The sequence below is a fragment of the Vidua chalybeata genome, chromosome 9 (genome assembly GCF_026979565.1).
Source record: "Vidua chalybeata isolate OUT-0048 chromosome 9, bVidCha1 merged haplotype, whole genome shotgun sequence".
Taxonomy (NCBI): domain Eukaryota; kingdom Metazoa; phylum Chordata; class Aves; order Passeriformes; family Viduidae; genus Vidua; species Vidua chalybeata.
In genome coordinates, this window is record NC_071538.1 from 23274653 (window position 1) to 23291075 (window position 16423).

At 40.9% G+C, this 16423-nt stretch overlaps 2 protein-coding genes across 10 annotated transcripts in view; one reads left to right on the forward strand and one right to left on the reverse strand.

Annotated features, from left to right (window-relative positions):
- Nucleotides 1-16423, reverse strand: part of PLPPR5 (phospholipid phosphatase related 5) — a 214962-nt gene that overhangs the window by 182523 nt on the left and 16016 nt on the right. The window lies entirely within an intron of this gene.
- The window catches only part of PLPPR4 (phospholipid phosphatase related 4), a 31714-nt gene continuing 23119 nt past the window's right edge, over nucleotides 7829-16423 (forward strand). For both annotated transcript variants that reach the window (XM_053950076.1, XM_053950077.1), the window contains exon 1: nucleotides 7829-7906. In XM_053950076.1, coding sequence (XP_053806051.1) covers nucleotides 7829-7906 — 78 coding nt within the window. The remainder of the gene's footprint in view (nucleotides 7907-16423) is intronic.

Here is a 16423-nt window from a genome sequence, read left to right on the forward strand (position 1 = left end):
GCTCAATACAGTTTTTACCAAAGCAAATCACTAAGGGCTCCCTTAACCTACAATGATCTGTTGCCTCAGGCAATGCACTTCTCCTTGCTCCTCAGTTAACTGATAGCTGCTTGTCTGTCCATAAAAACCATTTACTCCCTCAGCATTGAAAAGGAGCTTCTCCCCTTTCATAGATCTCACCATCTACTTCTTCATAAAGCATCCCCTCAGGGTGGAACTCCCTGGAAATGGCAGCTGAATTTTGCTGAATTTGGCTACACAGCTTCTCCCCTCTATACATCTACAAAATCAATGATAAAAACTAATTCCTCTAAGTTATATGAGCAAAGCTTTAGTCCCTCATTTGGGGGGGGGGGTTCTTACACTGTTAATTCAGAAGCCATAAAGTTGTCAGATCTCATTTTGGAGGCATTTCACTAGGCTGAGGGACACACTGCAGAAATATAAGGCCAGCAGGAGAACACTCCACCAGCCAGTCCACAAGGCAGAGGCCTGCAGGGGTTATGCTTGCTATAATATTTGGTATTCCTGAATGTTTCCACAGGCTGCTGTTCAGGCAACAAAGTACACTTGAGCTACTTTGGTTTATCTTAGGTAAACACTTTGAGCCCTAATTTCCCAAGATTTTATAACATTTTCTTTCTAGAGTGTCAAATGTGTCAAATTCAGGAGCAACCACCCAGGGAAAGCCAGGTGCTGAATGGAAGAACTTGAAGCTAAAAGCATTCATTAAGCCGTCAGATATGTCTTGTTCCCTGTTTTCCCCCATTCCTTTTATATCCTACTATTTGTGTTTACTGGAGGAGCTACACAAAACAAGAACTTACTGCCACACTATGCCATGACCTGAACACAGCTCAAGCATCCACTTCTGCTTGCACTGTTGCAAAATCATCTTATATCTTCCATATATCTTATTTTATTTTTTCTGTAAGTTACACCTAATAGTTACAATCCTTAAAACTCAGTGAGAACTCATAATGGCTTGAAGGTGCTTAAGATATTCCAGTCAGGAGAGATGAAGAACTGCACCAGGAGAATCACCCCCTTACACGATGTCTTATTATTATTACAGTTGCCATTACGACTCAGGCTTTGCACTCTGAACTTTAGCACTGTTCAGGCTTTGCACTCTGAACTTTAGCAAGATACTTCTCTGGTGAGCACTTGTTGACTGTTCACATCTACATTTCCATTCTCAACAGACTTTTCCACATTTAATTCAGCAATGGTTGATTTTAACAGCCTTCTAAGAATGATCACAAAGGGGCAGAAAGCCACCTGACAGCTCTTCACTCTCACACTACAGAACCAAAGTACAAAATCATTGTATAACCTCTTTTATTTTTGCCCAAGTGCTAATTTTATAAAGAACACTGTCGCTGGGAATATTAAACTATTTTTTTATAATCCAGGTATTTCTACTCAACTTACTCATAGATCAGGATTTTATTCACTTTTATTCTAACAATATGATAGACTGATTCCTGCACCATGCTGTTTCTGCATTTATTCAACATTGACTGACAATGAGTTTTTCTGCTGCCTGATGATGTTGATTTTTTTTTTCAAGGAAAATGTTATACAAATAATGGAATAAGTATTTCACGGTTTTCTCCTTTCTGTTAGTTCAGGCAGAGTTTTCTGGTGCTATAGAGTATAAATATTAATCCTGATACATATTGAGTGCTATCGTGGAATTACAGTCCTTTAAGCTGACATGATTTCGCTTAATTGTCACATTGCTTTAAGACTTCATAAATACAAAAAAAATATTTATGTGCATATGTACACATAGGGTAGGCTTTTATGCCTCGGTTTTACTAACTAACAGTGAAAATTGATATTTAATATTGTGGGACAGGAGTTTTCTTCAGTTGTGAGGCTACCTTATTTGTGTCCTTGACAACAAACAGCACTATGATTACAGACTTTCAAAATAATTTATATACTCATATCGAAGTTATTACTGGACTTCAATATTGTAAAAATAAAAGATTTTGTCTTTTTTCAATTTGGAGCATTTAAGAACACTTTGAAAAGTACAAGTTTTAGTACTTCAGATATTTTTCCGCTACCTCCTATGAATAAGACTATGTTGTGTTGCTACAATTCACTTGCTAAGTTTCCTTCTCAACGTTGTGCATGCAGTTTGCCTTCCTCAAGGAATGTGAAACATGTTTTTTTCACAAAAAAGTCTATTTTGAGGAAGTGTTCATTTAATCTTAAAAAACATGACATCAGAGTCTTGGATGTGGTAAAACTATGCTGAGAAGCAGATATGTGCAGTGGTTAGAAAATGGACTAACAAATATCAACAGGCTATTGTAGTCCTGAAAATGTCAGACAAGTGTACCAGTCCTTTTCAGACATGGTATTTCATATAGACTGCAGGGCAAAGAGAATTTCTGCTGGGACTCCAGCATTTCCATTTATACAAATGGTTTCTACTGTTAATTGCCTGACTATAGTTTCTTACTCAACCTCTCTCTGCCTGAGCTCATGCACCAAATGGCTGATATCTAATTAGCTGGTGATAACTTGCCTAGATTCAAGCAAAAGATTTGTGACAGGTCACTGCACAATAATCCAGATTTGGTTTTTATTGATATCTACACAAAGTTGCTTTAAAGAGGCATTGATATCCCAGAAATGGGCTATCAATGGGATTTTCACATTCTGACATTTTCAAGCTTTCATGCCTGTAACTAAGAATCAAGGTAATCAAAAATTAACCATTATCAGCATAGAAATAAACACACACTGGGCACAGTCCACAGTGAGCACAGACTCGACATCAGCCAGCCACAAGGCAGTTTCACTAAAAAGCCACATAACCACTCAGCCTGTTGTTAAATCTGACTTAAGGGGAAGCAGTTCATACAAACCACAGTCCAGCATTACACTTCTACAGCCACATGGCTTGCAAGCCATAACTTGCCTAAGGCCAGAAAGCACAGGCATTTAAGTCTGCAAAATACTATGTAGATGTGTCCATAAATAGTATTTATAGCCACAGAGTCAGAAAAATCATCCTAGCTTGACTCATGCAAAACATGGAAAATTCATTTTTCAAACCAAACACTACAGAGTAAAAGGCAGCAGGAAAGCCAGGAATCATTCAGAGTCCTCTGCTACTTTAAAGCTGTGACCTATATCTAGCAGCCAAGGAAAAGACATTAGAAGACAGAGCTTTACAACAACGGGAGATTATTAGGCATAGCAGAGAAACAATTGCTTGTCGTAATTACAACTTCAAAGCAGAATTTAACTCTCCCATCTGCACTGTGTATCTCTTTTGTATGTTTTGAACTTGTTCCACTATGACTCTCCCAGTGCTGTCACATGCCATCTATCCAAGAGTGCTATGTGCTGCCAACATGGGATCTACAGATGGGTCAAAGAGGAAAATTTTGCCTAACATGAAAAAGCAAGGAAAAAAATCCTGCACTTGAAGAAAGCTAATGCAAATATTGATAATTAAGGGGATGCCCTTGATTCAGCTATCCAATTTCTCTATATGCTATAATTTTTCCCTTTCATAGCATTTATCAGGTTCATACGTAAGGTACTTTGTTTAGATGCTGGAAAAGATGCTGCCATGTTGTCTGACATGAGCTTTGTCCTGGGAGCCAGCAGTATTTTTCCTCCAAATAATAGACTATACTGAGGTAGTTGCACCAAACATTAGAAAGCCTGTTCATCAAATATTCATAAAAATGTATCTGTCTTATGACCAGAAAAATTTTTTAAATTAATGACTAAAACAAGCAACATCCCCTCACTTGCTCAGGGCAGATTTACCTATGGAATAACATGTGAATTCAATACACACAATAATTCCCCCAAATAGATTTTCCTGAGGGACTGGGAGTGTGGTGGGGGAAATAAGAATATATGTACAAACACACACTGCTGCATTTTTGAATTCTGATATGGCAAGCAAAGCAGAACAAAAAAACATCTGTCAGTTCCACACAGCAAAGCCCAGCTCCCATATGCCACCCCTTCTCAAGAGAGGATTACTGTTTTAATATGCTGAGTTCACATCATCTATTCTGCATTCAGTAGTCAAGCCAAAGAAAAAAAGATCTTTCTATATAATATGATTTAACCCTGATCCATGCACACAGCCCCAGAAGTGGCTTTTCTGTGGGGAAATTGTGTGGTGACCAGAAGAAAGCACGTTTCCTCAGGCTACTAACCAATGGTAACTGCAACTGCAGCTGCTGCTGCAGCCTCTGGCCAAACTTCTGCTTGCTACAAACCTCCAGAGCTACTCTCTTACCAGGTAATCTGCATGGCCATAGACTCACCAGCTCTCTAAATCTTTGTCATATTATTTCATACTGCTTTTGCAAGTAGGTTTATTCAGTGATATAATACTGGTCTCTGCTTCTGCAGTATGCTTTCTGTTGCCATGGAAGCAGTGAAACCACAGCCATTGCCTGTGTCCAGCACTTACCAAAGCCTGGGAGCAATGGCAGACTTGGCTGCAGAGGGAAGAGAGCACCTGGACAAAGAGACAATGACCTGCAGTCACATTTAATGCAGTGCAACTTTGCCAACACACTAGATTGCCCTGGAAAAGAATTTCAAATCAGGTTTCGAATAACTGTGGCAGCTACTGTCTGCCTGAGAAGCACAAAGATGTGCTTTCTTCACCTGAGGCGCTTTCATCACCTAAAGAAGTTTCACCAACAATGCTTCTTTAGGGGGCCAAGGTCTTGGGTCAAACTGAGCTCTATAATATCAGCTTGCAGTCACCAGAGGCAGCTACTGATTGCCAAATTTTCTTTTTCTTGATGGAAAAAGAAATCACTCCTAAAAACTCATTCTAGATGAGTCAGAAGAGGCCTACAGTCCACACCTATGAATTTCATCTTTTAGTTCCCCAACTCCTTTAAATGTTTTTATGAACTTGATTGGTTTTGCTGAAGCAAAGCATAAACAAACAATTCTATGCTTTATGCTAAGTGTTCCATGACACTTCTCTGAGTTTGCTTGAAGGTGGGTAGAAAAGCTGTCAGGAATAGTGCATATCCTGTAAATATGACTATCCAGCACATAGATGCATTTATAAGTCACACATCACCACACTTTCTTGTAAGACTAGCATTATTTAAATGGACAGAAGGTGTTTCTGAATTAGTTACCACCAACACATTTTTCTTTAGGAGATCATATGGATGAGACACTCATTGTGGTGGATTGCCCTTAGACAAACACCAGGTGTCTACCAAAGCCTCTCTATCACTCCCCTCCTCAGCGTGAGAGGGGACAGAAAATATAACAAAAGGCTTATGGGTCAAGACAAAAACAGGGAGAGATCACTTACTAGCTACTGTATTGGGCAAAACAGACTAGACTTAGGGAAAATAGTTTAATTTAGTATCAATTTAGTAGCTAATTTATTGCCAACCTTATTGGCAGCTAGGAATCCACTGCTGGCAGCACACCAAGGCTGAAATGGTGAAGTGGCACCTTAGCTGTACCTTGGTTACTTATTCCTGAGAAAGTGGTTGTTCTACCTGAGTCTCAAGTGAGGACCTAAATGAAAGCCCAGAGAGAAGGGTGGGAAATGCACCCTAGACATGCCCATGCTTGCCCATCGATGTCACCTTTAGACCAGTGCAAGGCAGCCCTGTCCCATGCAGGGATGCAGGCACTGATGAGCCTTCTCCTCCTCTGACTAGAATCCCATGTAGCTGTGAGAACCACCGAGCCAGCTATGCCAGAGCATACCGACAGTAGATGTAGCTGTCCAGGTCACACATTTCCAGGAGTGCCTGATGCCTCTTTGTGAGGCTGGGGATGACAAACAGTTCTTTTGCAGAAGGTGTGCTGCGGGTGAGGAGCTGTGTCCCCAGGTGAAGGAGCTATAGGAACAAGTGAACAGGCTACTCAATATTTGAGTGAATGATCAAAGATAGACTGATTATTTTCAGAGACACTACAGTCACAAGACTTTTGGGAGTCTTGAACCTCCAGTGTAGTGGAGAAGCAGGTGGACTCAGAACCCTACAGGGTACTCAGAACCCTACAGGGTAATTAATCAAAGGACTGCTAGTCAAGGGCCTGTTAAAGATGAAGGCTGGAACTGGCTCACTGCATATCAGGAAGAAGGCTCATCTTCCTTCTCAGCATTTGACTGACCCAGGGAAGTGCTCACAGCACCAAGCCTGACAGAGTTCAAGAAGCATCTGGACAATGATCTTGGGCACATGGTGTGACTCTTGGAGATGGTCCTTTGCAGGGCCAGAAGTTGGTCTTGATGATCCTTGTGGGTCCCTTCCAACTCAACATGTTCTGTGATTCTGTGGCAAGTGCTACTTTTATTTAAAGGCTATAGTTGTACTGATGGGTATGAACCACTACTGGACATCCCCACAGCACTTTGAGTAATTTCCTGGAATTTAGTGCTGATAGGCAGGAACAAACCTCCTCTGCTCACAGCTCCTCTGCTCCCAGTAACCCCCCTGGCTACCTTCACTACCCGGAGGCCCCTGATCTGCCTTTTACAAGACTACCAACAACTGCCCTGACACCTGAGCCAGCAGAAACCCTGTAAATCTTTCCTAACAGGGTTAAGACAAGAATATGTGTTGGTATGGCAACGTGTGTTGCAGCTCTGAAAAGTCTTTTTCAATGATTTGGAGTCAGACTACAGATTTATCTTCTACACCTGCCTGCAGGCATGAAGCACATTTTTGATTTTACCCTCTCATGAAGCTTGTCTACTCAGTGTAGAACATGGATTGGCATATCCACTCTGGATAAATGAAAAGGAACAGCTAGAAAAGAAAAGGGGCTGATAAGAATCTTCACCTCCATTGCCATAGCAGCAAAAATACTAGCAACAAAAACAGCAGGTAATTTCCCATTTTCCCCCAAAAGGAGAAAGACAGGAGATAAACAATGACTGCTTGAGTCACACTTCTCTCCTTGTACATTAAAGCTGAACATCACAATGCAAGAATAAGCTTATAGGCACAAGACAACTTTTGCAGACCTTATTAATGTGCTACAAAGAATGAAAATGCTATCTTTCACAGAGAATTCCTGCAGGCCTTATCCAGGGTACCTCTCATTGACATCAACAGGAGCTTGCCTGAGAAAAGGCTGCAAACTTTGATCCATAAATAGGATTCTCAGCACATTTCACCATGGAAACAATTGCTCAGGTTAATTCTGTTCTCTTCAAGACTGTAGCAGGAACTGCACCAGATATTTGACAGATCAGAGAAATCACACGCCTCAGTATTGCACATGGGGTTGAAGAGCTCAGTTTGGCTCAATCCCAGTCACACTACTCCCCCAGACTGGCACTAAGACTGAGGTGAGCTGTCATTAATATTTTGATTTTAAAAAGAGTACACCTGCAAGAAAAGAATATTGGTTGTATAGGAATGCTATTCCCTGGAACATTCTACTACTCTGTTTCAGAGCAAATATTTCCCAGAAACAAGATAAACGCCGCAGACTCCTCAAGGAGCATCCCGAACACGCTGATGCCCTCAGGGATCCTGTTCAGGTCTCCCAAACCCATACGTGTGCGTACAAATCCCCCGCCGCAGCCGGAGCATCCCCGCGTGCGGGCGCAGCGCCCGGGGCTCCCCGGCCCCCCGGTCCCCGCCTGGCCCGGCGCGAAGGAGTTAAGCTGGCCGGGACCCCCGCCCGCCGCCGAGCAGGCTCCTGACGTCAGCCCCGCGCACGGCGCAGCGCTCGGCGCGGCGGCGGCGGGCGGAGGAGAGCCGCGGCGGCCGGGCGGCTGCGAGCGGCCGGGGCAGCGCTTGGCCGCGGGGCCGCCGCCCGCAGCCCCGCCAGCATGTCCGCGAAGGAGCGGCAGAAGGGCAAAGTGACCAAGGACAGCGTCACCCTCCTGCCCTGCTTCTACTTCGTGGAGGTGAGTGGCCGCTACGCCGAGTGGGCTGGCCGGGGGCTGGCGGCGGGCGCGGGGCGCGGCGCGGAGCCGATCCGCGGGGAACGCGGTGCGCCCGCGGGGAGCGAGCTCGCCTCGGTGCTCTTTCCGCACCGCCTGATGCAAAACCCCTACGTGATGCTTTGTCTCGCCGAAATCAGCATCGAAGCTCCCTATAAGGAGTAGGCATACATTAATCTCATGTTTCGAGCCTTTTGAAGCAGGAATTATTTCTAAGAATTACTCAGAACGTGAAAGGGTGCCTCAAATAAATCGGACTATGTGCACAGGAACCTCTCAGGAGGAAGACATGTTTCAAGAAGGGCTGGCTTCTAGGCAAACGCCACTCATATTGCTTGGATAGAATAAAAATCACGTTCATAAGGGAATGCTTAGAAAAATAGAAATGTTCTCAAATAGGTAATCACAGATATATTTTTGCTGACCCCTGAAGTATGTGTTTCCTCTATCAGAGCCAAAAATATCTGTTTGGAAAACAGAATGAGGTTCTCGGCACATCTTCTAGGGCAAAACCTGCTATGGCTGCTCAGCTGGTAGCAGGTGGAGTTGCAGAGACAGTGGCTGCCTGGTGTGTCACTTGGAGGCACTTAGCCTCCCTGGAAAGTACAGTCACTTAGGTACTTCTGGAAGATCATGAGTAGACACAGTTTAAGCTTAAAGAAACAGTTGTGATGTGGATTTGTTTAATGGCACAGCAGAAAGAGGAAGGTACAAATGTTTTATGGCTTGAGTGAAGTGTTTCATGTGACCCTATTCACAGGAAAGAGCCTGTGGCACTTTGAAGTACCTAACTTAGGTAAGAAACAGACTGTGAAAATAACGTGAAGAACTTAATGGTAATATACAGTGTAAGTTAACTATACCTGGCACTCAAAAGCATAAAATAGATATAATACTTAATATATAAAAATATGAAAATATAAACATCGGGTGAAATATAAAACAAAATATATTTTCTCTCAGATGCACTTGAAGGGCTTTGGAGATTCTCTATAAGGTAGAAGGGGGTTGGGTTCAGAAGGAATTTTAGGTAACAGTGGGGTGTTTCCGTTCTGTAAGCACCTGGATATGGTCAGCAGCTAACACTAAGCTGCACCAACTGGAAAGCTTAACAGAGACTGGTTATATGGAAGCATCAAGCTCATCCTATCAATGTTATTAGGCCTGCTCAAAAAAAGCCCTTTGATGGAAGGCATTTGCTGTGACATCTATCTTATATTAGCTTTGCCCAGGAGGCAGAGGTCAAGCTTGGAGAAGCCCCTAAGAAAAGGTAAGAGGCTTCTTCACTCTGTGCTCTCTTTGCTGTTTTGGGAATTCAGACAGTAAGGGAGGTTGCTGTACCTCAGACTGAGCAAGTCTCTAATGCTGAAAATGATGTAGGGGTCCTACAAGATACAATAGAACTTGTGCTGTGCTTTGGCCTGCAGCAAGATGGGATGAAATGCAAAGCAACAGCACAAAGTGTGTGCCTGCTGCTCTTAAGAGTTGCCTTATGTAATACTGATTGCATACATACACTTTCCCTAGAAGCTCCCTGCAGCTGTTACAAGGAATAACGTAAAGGATTCTGTGAGCAGCGAAGAACCTACACTGATCTCTGCTTACAGTTCCCACATGAGGGAGGCAAGTTCTCCACTCAGGTCTAGACTGTTAGGTCCCTCAGCAAGTCATTCCAAGCTTCATTTAAAAACAAGTAGAGATTTTCAACACCCAGTTGCTCTGAGGGAGTCAAAGCCCTCAGTTAACAGAAAAGTCTGCTAATGAACTTTTGAGACTTCTATGCTATTCAGTCACAGGAGCAGTCAAGAGCCTGTGTGAGCCTTTCCCCACCAGGAGTAATTTCTAATTACTGAACTGCAGACTTACAGCTCTTCTTGAACTGAAAAGTAAAAGCAACATCAAGAGAAAAAACTGACTGCAATACACCTGAACCTAAACGTTGATTAGGAAACATTTTGGTGAGTTATCAGCCCTGTCCCATTACATAGCATGAGGATTTGAAACCATTTCCCACTTTTCAGTTGAGGACTCAAATCACTTGGGTGAAAGGGTAACAACAATTCATGTGACACTTGAAAGGAGCATGTAGCTTGTGTTCCGTGTGAACACCCACTCTGCGTTTGCACGCATGCGCACCAATTCTCATCAGACTAACGAGAATGCCTTTCTAAAGCTTTGGAGCACAGCAAATTGCCAGCACTTCAGCAGCATCAGGGAAAGGACATGACTTAAAATCTTCTGTTGTGATTGGCTCAAACAGAACCAGATTAAGTTGTACTCCATGAAGAGGGATTTATTCAGAGATCATTTAATTGCAATGAGAAGTTTGTAAGTGTAAGGGATAGAGGAGTCAACCACCGTGGTTGACGGGCATTACTGTGTAATAAGGATTTCCTTTGTAAGCAGGAGGTAAGGTCCTAATGCAATCCAACAACAGCCAACTACTTAGACCCAAAACTTACCTACTTTAAATAAGGCTTTCTGAATTTTAAAGCTTTTACTTTAATAAATGGATGGTAAGAAACAGGGTTTCAACCTCTTCCCTTTGAACGCTGTCAATTCTCTTATTTTTTTTCCTTTTAGCACTCATCCACTTCTATTTTCCCTCTCCTGTTCATAGAAGACAATGCCTTCCCACTCTGAATTGCAACAAAAAAAACCCTCATAGCCCATTAAGTTTCCCCCTTCAAACAAGAAAAGTAGGGCTTGCTGACATCCACTTTCCAGCAAGACCTGTTTAGGAGGTCTAGGCCCAGAGAAAACCACATTGTTTAGAAAATACATTTCTAAAAATGTATTTTTTCCTCTTGAATGCTAGACAAAAGCATAGACTTGGAAAAAAGATGCTGAGTTGAAAGTTAAAATTTTTTTCAACATGGTAGGAAAGGGATGTGTTCATGTTATACAAATGAAATATATTTTAAAGAGTGAAATGAATGAAATAATACATGTAACAACCAATACAATGCAGGCATGTAGAAACAGCAACACACAAATACAGTTCTGACACTAAGGGATTTCAACTGTTAAGATCCTTAAGAATGTGTTACGAATGAGATTAACTCCAGTAAACAAATGTGTTTAGTAGCAGTGACTATCAGGCTTAGATAAAAATATGATTACATAGAATGTGGGCAGGCCAGCTGCCCTGGAGACAAGGAGACAAAGATGAGACCGCACAGCTGTCTACAGCTTCCTCACAAGGGAAAAGATATGGGGCAGGTACCAACCTCTCCTCTCTAGTGACAAGCAACAGGACCCAAGGGAATGACAGGAAGTTGTGTCAAGGAAGGTTTAACTTGGATATTACACAAAGATTCTTCATCCAGAGAGTGGTTGAGCACTGGAACAGGCTCCCCAGCACAGTGGTCACAGCACCTGGTCAAGCCTGACAGAGTTCAAGAAGTGTTTGGACAACGGTGTCAAGCACATGGTGTGACACTTGGGGATGGTCTTGTGCAGGGCCAGGAATTGGACTTCAGTGGTCCTTGTGGGTCCCTTCCAACTCAGGATATAGTCTAAGAACTGATGGATAATTCAAACTGGCAGGTGTTTCCAACAAAAGAGTTAAAACATAAAACTAACATGCTTCTCTGAACATCACTAAAGCTACTCTCTGTTTACACAGGAAAAGCAAAATGAGAATAAGGCTAGAGCTTTGAAAGACAGGGAAATGGTAAGAAAATGAAGATACAACTTCTGAAAAATGTAGATAGGTCATTCTCTAAAAGCATTAGAGGCAAATAAACATTATGAAATAAATCTCAACACATTTTCAAGTACATATTTTCAAGTTTCATGACTCATAAAATAAAGTAACTTGATAACTTATCCTATGTCTCATAGGAATGTTTTAGAGGTTATTTTAAAGGACTGGTAATAGTTCTGCTTAGCAGAACCTCTGATTAGCACATGCTCCTGAGAGCTGAATAATTTTAGATTGCCTTATGCACACTTACCTGAAGGGCATGGTAATCATCACTGTCAGGCAGTTAGGCCTCTTTTATTCCTAATTGTGCTTAAGGCATTTTAGGGTTCTGTAGAGTGACTCTATGGGTTATCTGAATTTCATTTGCATAGCTGAGAAAGACAAAGCTTTCCATGAAAATTCATAGCCCCTCTGGCCTAGTGGGAATTACTTTTCATGGTAAAAACTCTACGTACCTCTGGGAGATCTTGAAAATGAGTATTCCTAGAAAAAGTTTTGGGGTTTGTTAACTGACTTTGTTTTCAGCATATCCAGAGTATATCATTATTGTATTCACTTAGAGAAAAAAATATTGATGTCTTGAATTTTAATATCAATCTGAAAAACTTCCAGAGTTATGTAGCTTCCATTCCTAGCAGAGTGGTCATATTTTGGAGTCAGAACAGACAGATTTCTCTCAGTGAAGGAAATAGACTGTCTTTACTCATGCTCTCCCATTTCAAAACCTCCTGGTTTAAATCCTGTTCTCATGGAAGTTGCATAAATTTTGCGTTTGACTTCAGTGGCATTACTGCTTCATCCAGTGCCTAATATGTGGAAATGCAAAAGGTCAAGGTGTTGTCAATCTGCATAACTCGATGCATTTATTCTCCAGCTAAATTGTGTTGCTGTAGCACAGCCTTCATGTGCTGGTTGTGTAACTTCCAGGGACTAAAATTGGAGATATTTTAGACACTGTCCCTTTTGCAGCTAAATTTTCTTCCTTATGTTGTCTTCTAGACTCTCTGTTATGAATGCATATGGATACAGCTTCTTTTTCTTCATTTTCCAGAGCTCAGCCAGGCCTTAATCAGTTTGAAAACACTTCTTCCAGTGGTAGAAGACCACTTATTTTCCTTGTTCCCCAAAGGAGTTGGAATTCTCACCAGCAGAAAGCACAAAGATCTATTATCATTGTAGAACTCCAGGCTGCGGAACTCAGGAGGTCATGAGACCCCACTGAAATAAGTGCATGTAGAGAATGGCCACTGTGTCTCAGTAACAGACTTTTATAAAGTCTAATCAATGAACTTCCTTTTATTTCTAACATATGCTGAGAGACCTGAGCTTGAAACATCACTTGAAACTCAGTAGCACTTCTTAGTCACATCTGGAATGCTTATCAGCTGTTCAGCCATGTATGACCCGCAATATTTAAATTACAGTGACCTGCAAGTCATGTATAGGTGTGACTGCAAAAGACATAAAAAAAGTCAGTGGAGTGCAGTGATTAGAATAAGAGAGAGAATAGGCTGTAGAAATAAATCTTTCTTCCTAAGAATAGGATGTTTGGATGTAATGTAAGAATGAAACTGTAATGCTGGGCCTTGGAGGCACAGTGTAGTCGTATTCCTCTCTAGATTGGTTTTCTGTTATACATAAATTAACTGGGGGCTGCACCCAACAAAGATCCCCAAAGGCACAAGATTAAATTGTCCCTTTGCTACTGTCAAAGAAGCATAATATTTTTCAAATATGTATTTTTCTCTCAAAAGAGTCAACCATGTGTGAGAGGAGGAGAAGGAGAAATACACTTAGTTCTCTGCTCATTGAGCTGACCTAGTCATGTGGCTGACTCTCAGAAGATAGATGCCAGATGTGTTTATAAAGCTGCATTACAGCTTTATAAATATATATAAATATATAATATATATAATAAATATATATATATATATATAGTTTATAAAGCTGCATTACAGACCAATATCCCCAAAATATTAGGGGGCCATCTGAGACCTGAGGAGGCTGCTATGCATTCAGAGCATCTGTATAATTCACTGGCCAAGTCATCAATGTTGCATCCTCCCTGTCTCTTCTGTGCTTATGGAAGATCTGTATAGCCTAAACAATACCAGCTTTTAGCAGGACATGACCATAAAAGGGAAGTGAAAAGGGAGGTCCCACACCTGTGCCGAGATTGTCTTTGGAAAACAAATGCAAATGCCACAAGCTAGATGTCCCTTCTGGTTTTGGCTATGTGCTTGGCAAGTGTAGAGTTTGAGTAGCTGTCAGTGAAAGAAGGCTTTGCTTCCTTTTCAGTCCAGCAACATTCTCTTCATCTAATACTTCCAGTAGTAAAATAAGGCCTGAATATGTTAGAAATTAATGGAGCTACACTTTTCCAAATTACTACCTTTTCCAAAAATTTATAATGCTACCATCTGTGATCTTCTTTAATAGCTGTTAAAAATCTATTACTCTGGAGCCAAAGTTAATAAAACCAGCATATTGTGGAACCTTAACATGCCCAGGAGCTGAGCTATTACAAACACGGTATCTTGTCTGATGATCCTGTTGCTTAAAAGTTCCGTTTGTAGGGAGTCCAGAACTGGCTAAACAGCATGGGAGGAAGCCACTGGAGAAGGGCTGGCAGCTACAGGATTAATTTTTTTTGTATGTATGGAAATCAGCATGCTTTAGAGAGTACAATAAATTGTAGCATTGTGTAGGGACTGGCAGCTTTGTCCCTTAGACATGGGATTTTTGAAGAAACTTCTAGCTGAAATTTGGTGACACTGACCTGAAAACAGCTGCCATTTGTTGAAGTACTGCTGTTCTTGATTTACCCTGACATTGCAGCAGAAGCATAAATTTTGTAATCAACAGTAAATGTAATATGCTAAATCTCATTGTATGTAGTTAATAATTGATTTTAACAATCAATTATTAATATATTGTAATTCTAATTGATGTAATCAAACAATAATAATTAAGATAAGTAGTCATCAATTATGTTTGAAGTCACACTGAAAAGAAATGCATTACTAGTGGTTTTGTGTTTTAAATTTCTCCCTGAAAATTTACTTTAAACACATATATTTAATAGAATATATATATATAATATGTAATATAGAAAATTTATAGAATATTTATAGATTACTCCTCCCCAAAAATATTTTTGTTAAACAATTTTTATTTTGTTGTTTTCTCCCTGTATAATTGCTGCTTCACATATATTTAGAAAAAAAAGAAAAAAAGAAAAGTAAAAAAGCACTTTTAGGGTTACTGTGCATTCAGCATGACTGAGACTTCTGAAATAAATAGAAATTGTATCACTGATATATCAACTCTGTTTTAGATCTTACACATACTGAGACCTTTCTGTTAAGATCTGGCAAAAGATAAGGATAATTTGAAGAGTTGCATGAAGATAGCTGTTGTATTTCCAATGCTATACTGTAATTGGCAGTCACAAAACAATTAAGTTAAATTCTGAAACTAATGCTGGAAATAACTTAATTTTCCAAAATGGTAATTACAGTAGCTTTCAAAGACATCTGGGATTTGAAATTCAACTTTAAGTTGAAATTCATTAGCATTAAGTCTAGGAGAAGAAAGACCATTACACCATGTATCTGTACACAATTTCTACAAAAGTTAGACAATGGTGAGGCACAAGTAGTTCAGAGAAAAGACTAATTCCTTCTAGCTTCAGGCCAGATGAAACTTGCATCCAGAAAAGGGACAAGGAGCAGCAGAAACTCAAGTTCAGTCAAAAAAGCAAAAAGCTTTTATACAGATGGAAGACTTAAATTTCTGAAAAGATGGAATGCCTTCTTTTATAAGCCTGAGACATTTAAGAAATAAGTTTAGAACATAAAAATAAATCAAAGAATCTCACTTTTCTGTCAAGCCAGTCCCCTGCTCTATAGGCATCCATGCTTAGTGCTCTCTCTTCAGAGAGTCATGGGCTCTCAAAAATGAGAAAATGGCAGAATTTGGCTGATGCCATTTCTTAATACTGACCTATTCTGGAAGGTGTTCAATCACAGTAATGATCTCTGTATTCACCCCTGTCAGGAAAAGAGAAACCTATCCTCTTTCCATTTTCTCCTCCTGCCCATTGTGAATCTTGCAGCAAAGTACCACAGGACAGCAGCCAGAGCGGTTAAAAGCTGCAGTCGCTGTTAGTACTTGGCTAAGGAACACCTTGTCTCCTCCAAGCCACTACAGCCCTCTTTCTTGTCTCATCCATCTGTTTGCCTTGTCATTTAGACCATGAATTCCTTGGCACAAGGATCGACATTTACGATAAATTTAATAGAATATTCCACAATGCACAGCCTTGTCATGGGAACTAAACATAGTTATTAATTAGAGCATCCTTCTCTGAAAGACTTGGCTGATATTTTTTCATGCTGGGAAACCAGTGGCATTCATTAGTTATCTCTTTGAGGCAATCCTATTTATTTACTTGATTGCTTACAAAGAATCCCAACTCCCAGAAAAGAAGAGAAACATCAGGAGGCAGCTCCTGTACTCAGGAGCCCGTTGCTTGCTGTGGAAGCGTTGTAGAGCAACCTAAGAATCTGAGAAGTTCCTGGCCATCCGAGTCTAAAAATTATTTACAAAATACAAAATATCCAAACAGTGTATCAGGCATTCCATAACCCTTTCTTTCGACAGCTGGGCTAGTCATACCATCTTTAGTCTGCATCTGGCAAATCATGTCTTGACTTTCTCTGAAAGCTACATCCATGCTGCTTCTCTGCTTTCTGCCTTCCTTTTATACA